Genomic DNA, 9515 nt, shown 5'->3' with positions numbered 1-9515 from the left:
CACTACCTAGGGCGCGTTATTTGTTCTATTGTGGAATTTTTTGTGATTCTAACTTATAGTTCATGCGCGTTCTTACGTTCCTATGTTCTACCTGTACGTTATCACACTTGCTTCTATGCTATCGATAAAGAGCCATTGCTCGAAACGTCTAGCTATTTTTAATAGTTATTTAGGACTACGATTACCAAATATTATCTTCAATATATCATACTTATCAGTCCGAGCAGCGTTTATTTATTTATCCTTCTATAGTATATGTATTTTTCTATTTTTGAGTTATTGTACTATAGGCCTGAGGGCATTGTACTTAATAAATTCATATCATATCATATATGCACAACATGAATATTGTGACGTTTACAAGACCATATCTGCGAGTGGTATTTTACACTAAACGTCACAACTGTGGATATTATGTACAATAGTCAAGTGATGAATAATAAGATTCGATTGAAAACAAGAATAAACAATTACAGACAACAGTGTATTTCTTATTTCATAATCACCAATATCAGATATATATTTGGTTTTTCTTTGAACAAGACTGTTGTACAAGATTTCTGAAAATAAAAAAAACAGGCCCTGGACCCCCATGTACAAGATATATCATCCTTCCTGCTAGATAGTATCAGTCATCTTCCATATCTGTAATGGATTCACAGTCACTTATTAATAGTGTAATAACAAATGTATGTACATATTTATAAATAAATAAATAAATAAATAAATAAATGGATAAATAAATGGATAAATAAATGAATAAATAAATAAATAAATAAATAAATAAATAAATAAATAAATAAATAAATAAATAAATAAATAAATATCAAAAATGTTGTCCTCTGTTGTCCAGACGTGCCCCGGTATGAATGTAAATACTGTGGAATACTTTATTTTCGTTGGAATTAATTTTCGCTGAAAAGGCTTTTTGTGCGTTTTGTATGGAATTTATTTTCACTGATTTTCGATGAGTTTAATGTGAAATATAGGAAAAAAAGTATATTCGCTGGATTTTATTTTTACGGAATTATCCCTTCAGCGAAAATAGCAAAAATAAATTCCAAGCGAAAATAAAGTATTCTACAGTAAATAGTGATTCAACATATACGAAAACGCAGATGAGGAGGAGATTGTTGTGTACACTAATAATAGGAAAGAGCAATACGACATGAAACGATAATAACAATATCTTTATTTTATGCTTAGAACTAACATATTGGTTAGTAATTATAGCAATATAAATATAAAATGAATGAGAGAAAGTATTACAAATAAATCGCCTAAAAGTTTAATTATGGAGTCACGTGATCGTATACGTACCGGTGTCGTCATAGATCACTTTCCCGGGAGTTTGCATACGCCCCCATACCGTTCTGGGGTGTAACGTACACTTGGACGCGTGATATTGTGCTTCTGGGTGTACCATTTGACGTCACAAAAATAAAATTACCTTCTATCGACTATCAGCAAACTGACATCTTTGTATATCATGCCATGACAAAGCAAGAGTATTTTTGTACCCCAGTCTTCAGTTGCTACTTCCGGGAAAGTGGTTTAAAGGCGGCGCTCTTAGAAGTTGCTAAGTTGGCGAGAAACTTGCTTACATATCGCGGAGGTTGCTAAGTCGGCGCGGAACTTGCTTAACATATCGCGGAAGCTGCTGAGTCGGTGGGAAAATTGCTAAGTTGGCAAGAAACTTGCTTACATATCGCGGAAGTTGCTGAGTCGGCGCGGAACTTGGTTACATATCGATGATTGTCGCCATGGGCCACCGTAGTTTTGGTACTTTACCATGGTAGTTTACCAGTGCTTCTGTGTATCGCCTGGGCCGGTTAAAGTTGAAACCAAGTTTGCCACTCGACAAAAAATCGTTTCTATTTCTTCTTTATATTTTTCGACAGATCGTCACGCAGTTTTTGGTTGATGTCCCCACAAATTTTCTCTGAACAACAGAGACTGAACTAAATTTAACAGCCCATTTACTAGAAAAATGGACTCGACCGCAACGCCTGGATCGCGTTCACCCTGAAAAACATACTACATGACCAAGTGCAAACATTGTCGCACAACTGTAAACATCACGCAGTGCTTATCAGAAAACAATCATAATATTTACAATACTTTACGCTCTCAATATGCATCTTTGATGACTACGCCGAGTGGTCGTTTCGCTCCGCTCAGGTGTTACCTGTTGTAAAGCAAGTACGGTAAACCAATATCATGTGTTTACATATCGGTTAGACCCATTTGCGTCCACGCACGGGAGAAAACAGTGGTTAGCACTAAGAAACACCCAAACATGTTAGGAATATACAAATGTTCGTCGTTTTAAAGCGGGGGGATAATCACCTGCGCACGCGCGGGGATTAAGTCCCAAGCGACGATAACAACACACGCTAAGAATGCAAAAACTCATGGGTAGACGCTTATTTGTAAACGATGACACGCTATGGTCATCTGACGCATGTGCAGATGACGACTCTTCCCGCCTTAAACTATAGTTACTCAGTCTTCACTATACTCTTATACCATTGAATAAATTCCATTACACTTCATTCATTCAATAATGATGGATGAGCCAGAGATGTGGCAGCTTTATTTACAGACGTGGATAGAAAAAGAAATTATTACATGACACGTTATACCAGGGTGGGCTGTTACTTGTTGTGATCTCCCTGTTATACTATGTCCGCCACCCAGGAAAAACCAGAGATAAAAACCCTATACTTTATATTGCGGGGAATTCTCTGGAAACCTGTGTCCGAAATCAATAGAGGGCGATCATTCATGATCGTGCATTGAATCTGTATTAGGGTGTATAAATAAATAAATATCCATATATAAATTAGGGTATGAATAATAGGTTCGTTGTGATGTGTTGTGTTAAAACGATATACCATAATTATTGAATTATTGATATTGAAGAACAGCAAAAGTTTATATACCGTTTATAATTCAATAGCGCTTATCAATTATAAATGACTTATGAAATATATGTTTGAAAATAAGTGACCTCAAACATGGGTCTCAAACTAGTTTACTAAATATAGCCCTCTGTGATCCCTGTGGTGAAACGCAAAAACTTATCCAATTCCCACCCACTTGGCGAAAATACCGCAACTAAACATTTAGTCTGTGTCGATATGTTTCACTGTGACGTTGGTACGATCGACCGGGTATATTACAGTGTGTACTTCAGAGGGTTTAAGTCAATGGGGCATGTCTTACGCCTTGAGGCGTTTTTAAATGAAATTCATGAAACATTTAGACCGTTAAGCTACATTCAAATGGTTTGACAATGCCCATCCCTCATTTAGTCTACATTTAATGTGCCTTTCCCCATTTTGAAATTCTCTACTTAAAGTATTCATCCGCTAAGACGGTCGACAAGGAATATTTTCAAAAGCTGTAATCAATTGTTTTATTTTTCGTAATAATGTAATTTATAAATAAAAAAGACGCAAATTCGTAGACATTGGCAAGGTGTAAAATGTACAGCTATTTTATTTGCCGTGATTTGTACAAAGACATTATTGTTTGTAAGCGTATAAAGCATTCTCCAAATTAAATTTCGTAATTTGTACACAAGTTCCAATTTTGATTCTTAAACACAAATTATCAAAAATATTATAAAAATGTAAAATGTAATTAGGAATTTCGAAAATGTAAAAACCTATTTTTTTTACTGTAAATGGAACTTTCATTTTATTTCCTGTAAAAAAAAACCCTTGCCACCCCCACCCCCCGCTAAGATATTGTTACTTTAAAGTTACTTGTCTGTGTTCTAAGTCGACCTTTGAAGGGTCAGCCTGGGTTTATATTGCAGACACAGACGCGAACGCAGGGTTAGTTACAAAAATGTGTAAGATGTCACATTTCAGTATAAAAAAGCGCGTGTCTGTTGCGGTGCGTTCAATCCACTTTGTATCAATTGCAATGAATGCCACGTATATTCCTCCTTCTTTCGCACACGTTGTATGATGGGTTACTCCCCAGAGGTTTCATCGGGACAATTGATGACCGATCAATCAAAAGTGTTTTTTTCTTATCAAACCAAAGGCTTTGTAACAGGGCTTTGTAACCAGTGGAAAATGTACTGTGTATTGTGTGAATGCGAAACAGGTTTGTTGCTGCCCTCGCAAAAATGAGTTCATCACATCAAATCAGTAAAAACATTCGAGGAGATGAACGTGTGTTTTTAAAACGTATGTTTCATGGAGATCATGTGGATCTTACTGGAAATCTTAGCGTCGCTCGTGGTACATGTAATGGTAGCAAGTTCAGGTGAGACCATATTTAGCATACTATTTAGAGTTCAAGTTGGTTTCAGGCAGATAGTCGGAACGTACGTACAGTTCATGAGTTCAAATTATACCTACATCAGTGTGTCCAAAAACAGCAGTTGATTTAAATTCACAGAGTACAGCATCACAGAAATGTACTATTCTAACACATAGCAAGCTCAAAAGACGAACGCGTATAAGAAATGAGGATTATGCTTTGACGACAAAAATGTTCAAGTTTTTTTTGTTATATATAAATTTGGCTATATTCATTTAGTCTGGTGGATGGATCATTGATGAAAAGAAGAAAAAAACAAAGTAAATATTTTACATATTTTGCTATCCTACGTAGTTTTTGCTAATGGTAAATAATGAAAACGACAAATAAGTTCTACCTTGTTCTTAGCGTCGTAGCTGAAGGCCAAGGTACATGAATAGAACATGTCTGTCTTTGTATATAGTTGTTGTTGTTGTTGTTGTAATTGTTGTTGCTAACTCCGTCGTAAAATGTACAATAACTCAACCAGTGTTTATCCAATTCCTTTCAAATTTGGATATTATGTATACTAACCAGTTCGCAATCTAAACCAAGTTCGATTTTGATACGTATACGTAAGATAATCGTTAAATTCTACCTAAGTATGTTGTCTTCTTGTTGTTACGATATTTTCAAGAAATGGGGTAAATTTAATTGAAATAAAACATTTTGAGACGTAAAACAATTGGACATAATAAGACAATTGATGTTAGAACCAGTTGTCAGTGATATGACAAGTTCAAAGTTTTGTCACCTTTTTCTAAACTGGCAAGCATATTATTAAACTTATATATATCACTGCACTATTGTTCGAGAACTTCATGCTATATTCATGATTGTATACGGGACATAGTCTTTTTCTATATAGGAACCACCCAGAGTTATGCAATCCTCCCATCGTTTGATGCAGCTCTGGACACCGTTTTTGTAGAACACCCCAGATTGGTCCTCCAACCACGTTGTAACTTCAGAAATCAAGGCTGCATCATCTAGGAAACGCTTTCCTTTCAAAAAAAAACTTCATGGCTGGGAAGAGATCAAAGTCAGAAGGTGCAAGGTCGGGAGAGTAAGGGGAATGGGGTAGGATTTCATAGCCACACGCCCGTGCTTCTGATCTGGGGACATGCGAGTTGTGGACTGGAGCGTTGTTCTGCAGGAGGGGACACCTTTGCTGATCTTGCCCCGCCTCTTGATTTTGATAGCTTCTCTTAATTTCATCAAAAGTGAAGCGTAATAGGCTCCTGTAATTGTGGTACCCGTTGCCAGGAAATCTGTCATCACTACCTGATCCCAGAAGACTGTGAGCATGACCTTGCCAGCGGAGGGCTGCACCCTTGCCTTCTTTGGAGGTAGTGAGTCCAAGTGCTTCCACTATATTGACTGGGTTTTGGACTCTGGATCATAGTGATAGACCCAAGATTCATCCTGCGTAATCAGTCTTTTCAAAAACTTTGACTCATCTTCTTGGCATATCTACAAATTCATCCTCGAGCCCTCGACGCGTTCTTGCTTCTGGAAAGGTGTGAGCAACCTGGGAATCCATCTGGCAGACACCTTATGCATATGCAAATGGTCATGAATTATAGTTTCCACAGACCCTGTACTAATCTTGACCTCTTGGGATATTTGTTGAACAGTAATGCGTCGATCTTCCAAAATGGCTGCCTCAACGTGACAGACAGGTGCCTCATCAATGGCAGAAGAGGGACGACCAGGTCTGAGATCTGTTTCCACAGACTTCCGGCCATGTTTGAATTCACGATGCCAGCGTTTTACAAGGTCATATGATGGGCATCATCACCATACGTTTCTTTCATTTCATCAAAAGACCCTTTTGGTGTGCGTCCTTTCAAATACAAAAACCGGACCACTGCGCGACACTCAACTGGCTCTATTTCACAGCTGACTCAGTTCAAACACCTGTAAATCAGAAACCACAATTAGTTCAGAGCTATTTTTTGCAACATAACGAGGAACCCATAGAGATGTAAATCATTACACATGCAAAATTTCATCTAGATCAGACAACTGGAAGTGAGAAACACGTAGCTAGTATTTTTCTTGCCAAATTTTGCTTAGAAATGTTGCTGTACTATTATTTTTAGGAAATTCATGTTATAGTATTCTATGACTGACATCGATATTAAAACAGTATATGTAGTATTATTTGAAAAATATGAATATTAATTAATTGTTTTATTTAATTATGATGACTTCATTGTTCTTGTCAATTCTTGCCAGGATTATTCATCCTTAAATTTTAGCCACTGTTTTCCGGTCCCCATACAGTAAATATCGCATTTATTTTATTAGCACTTATTATCGCTAACTGCTTGTACCTATCCGTCCATTTGTTATTAAACTTACATTCTCGATGGACAAAGTGGTAATAATTTATGGTGTTTATTTCCTGTCTGCTCATTTGTATTTTAAAATCGCCAATATTTATATATAACTTCCAGTAAATAAACAAAATGCCTGGGATCCCCTGAACCATCGGGCACAGAACTCGGAATGAATTCTTTATGTACCCTCGCCCCAAATCTTAACCTCACCCCAAACTCCCAATTCAATTGTATATGCCCCTCAGATAACTGTCCTTAGGATCGGCTTATACAATAAAATTCGGGGCGCTGGAGGATGAGGTAGGTAGAGTTAGTGGTTGGGGTACTACAAACGGGTCTATTTTCCAGAACCCTTTACACAAAAGCCTTGCCTTCGCGAGATCATTTGATTACATGTTTGCCAACAAGTGATTGCACAGCGTGATCATATTGTCATTTGTTGACTCGAAAAGACAATGACGTCATGGAACCTGCAGTTCCGTCCCATGCCCTAGGCTATCAATTAAGGTTGTAAACACAACACAGACATGCTTCAGAAACTAACCTGGGTAATAATAATAGCGATGGCAAAAATGTGTACTAACTACCAAATACATTGAACCGTATTTTTTTTATTGTTTACCTACTTTTATTTAGAGGCTTAGAATACGAAAGACGTAATATAAGAAATAGGAATCTTTCTTGGCCATATGAATATTTCATTCCTTTTATGTTCATGTTGATGAATACGGCGCTGCTTTGGTTACTATGGACATGGACTGAATGTTGCCACGGAAATAACACATTTCCATTTGTTTTGTTTTTCACAGAATCGCCAGTTTTAAGTTTTATTCCGACCGATTATCAAGTTTCTGAGTGGGACGAGACAGTGGAAATTATTTTGGAGCGGTCTGGCAGCTTAAACGAAACAATTGATGTATACCTATCCACATTGTCGTTATCTGCTACGGACACTGACTACGAAGAAATCGACCAAATTGTAACGTTCTTTCAAGCCGATACCCATATATCTATTGTTATTAATTTATTAGACGATAATAATGTTGAGCCGACTGAAATTTTCCAAGTAAAAATTATGTCAGTAACTATTGGTGTGATATTGATTAATGACAGCGCCACTATTATCATTCTAGACGACGATGGTAAGTAAACCGGAAGGCAGTTTCAGGGAATGATTTACCATAGTCCATAGTGGGGGTGGGGTGACAGTGACAGCTACAGTGGGAAGTATTTCTGACACTAACATGGATCGAACTATATTTTGAGGATTACAAAATATTTAGCATTTTCGTCTCGAAATAATTGATGAATATACTGAAAAAGGTAATTGTGCGCCCCACATTCTTGCGATTTTTGTTAGAGTTGTTTCACATAGAACTCAATGTATAGGATAGCGCTGTTCCGACTAAAACCCCGGATGTAACAATATTTCATCGAGAACGTTAGTTACAAGGAAGGGCAAAAAGCTGGGGCTTTGCTTATTAATTCAATTATTTAAAGCGAGGGAGTCGTTACCTGCGCATGCTTCAGATGGCCATGGCTTATCATTGTTTACAAACAAGCGTCTACCCATGAGCTTTTGCGTTTTTAACGTGCGTTGTTATCATCGTTAAGGACCCGCACATGCGCAGGTGACGACCCTCCCGATTTAAAAGTGATTTGCTTAAAAGTTGAACTTGTTTAATTTACGCCCACAATGCCCGCGCATGCCTTCACGGGACATCGCAACTACGGCAGCCCCTTATTCAAATTAACTATACATTAATATTAATTAGAACGATACCATTTCTAGCTTGGTCAATTTGCTTTAACACAAATATTTGTGCTATTCCGTGGCACGTCATTGACATAATAGCAACTCGCACACAAGGAAACGGATCACAAAAAACATCTAACTATACTTACGGAATTTGTAATTTGGTTAAATAATTGTAAATACGAAGGGAATCAGGATCCACAACATTAGTATTTGTGCGTCAAGTCACCTACTAGTACACTGTCACACACAATTTTGTTTTATTTTTTGAAGGCCGACCTCTCAAGCAAAATTTTGTGATTACCATTTTGACTCAATTCATTACAGGTATTTCTATCATTGGTTTCGCGCCGTCCGAATATGACGTCATTGAAGGCGATGGATCTGTGGAAATCTATCTACAACGCACCTGTAACTGGGCCAGTATCGTGAATGTAACCGTGTCAACGGCATCTTTAACCGCTATCGGGGCGAGTGATTACGTAGAAAGTCAACAGAGCGTTACGTTCCACCAAGGAGAAAGTACGGCATCTGTTTTGATCAGTATAACCGACGACAACATCAATGAAGCCACTGAACTGTTTCAGGCCGTTTTGTCATTTATAAGTATTCGTGCTACCCTCGGCTGCCAGGTCGCTACAATTACAGTTATAGACGACGATGGTAACTATCATTTTGTTATTATTGTAACACATTGTTTTCACGTTTATCAATGAAACAGTTCAAAAGAACATCGATCAAACTTTATCGCGTATACCGACATAACCATACCCAGACAACAATGCATTGTGGGCAACGAATGCGCACTGTCGCCAAAAGGACAATTATAATTTAGTGGGGTGGCATCTAACACAAATTTGCTCAGAGAAAATTTCGCAGTGAAATTAACAGATTTTGTTTTATAAAATAAACAACAACCCACTTGATAGAAAAAACAAAACAAACAAAAATACAGCGGCATCATCGTAAAAAAGAAGCAATTGTCAGGAACATTAAGCGAGGGCAATACAGGTAATAAATAACCCTAATTTATGAAATACAGTCATCGTGGAGCGCCGGCACTGCAATGTCTGTGGCGCTTTACTTGCACTGCG

General features: G+C 37.5%; 1 protein-coding gene across 1 annotated transcript in view; it reads left to right on the top strand.

Annotated features, from left to right (window-relative positions):
* Nucleotides 1-4179: 4179 nt before the first annotated feature.
* Nucleotides 4180-9515, top strand: part of LOC146729806 (uncharacterized) — a 30783-nt gene continuing 25447 nt past the window's right edge. The window contains exons 1-3 of the mRNA XM_085495088.1: nt 4180-4284; nt 7475-7807; nt 8749-9084. Of these exons, the coding sequence (XP_085351214.1) occupies nt 4215-4284; nt 7475-7807; nt 8749-9084 (739 nt within the window). The 5' untranslated portion in view covers nt 4180-4214. The remainder of the gene's footprint in view (nt 4285-7474; nt 7808-8748; nt 9085-9515) is intronic.

Source organism: Saccoglossus kowalevskii, chromosome 21 (genome assembly GCF_978046115.1).
Source record: "Saccoglossus kowalevskii chromosome 21, keSacKowa6.1, whole genome shotgun sequence".
Classification (NCBI taxonomy): domain Eukaryota; kingdom Metazoa; phylum Hemichordata; class Enteropneusta; family Harrimaniidae; genus Saccoglossus; species Saccoglossus kowalevskii.
Note: the sequence above shows the minus strand (reverse complement) of the source record. Positions and strands in the feature narration are given on the sequence as shown.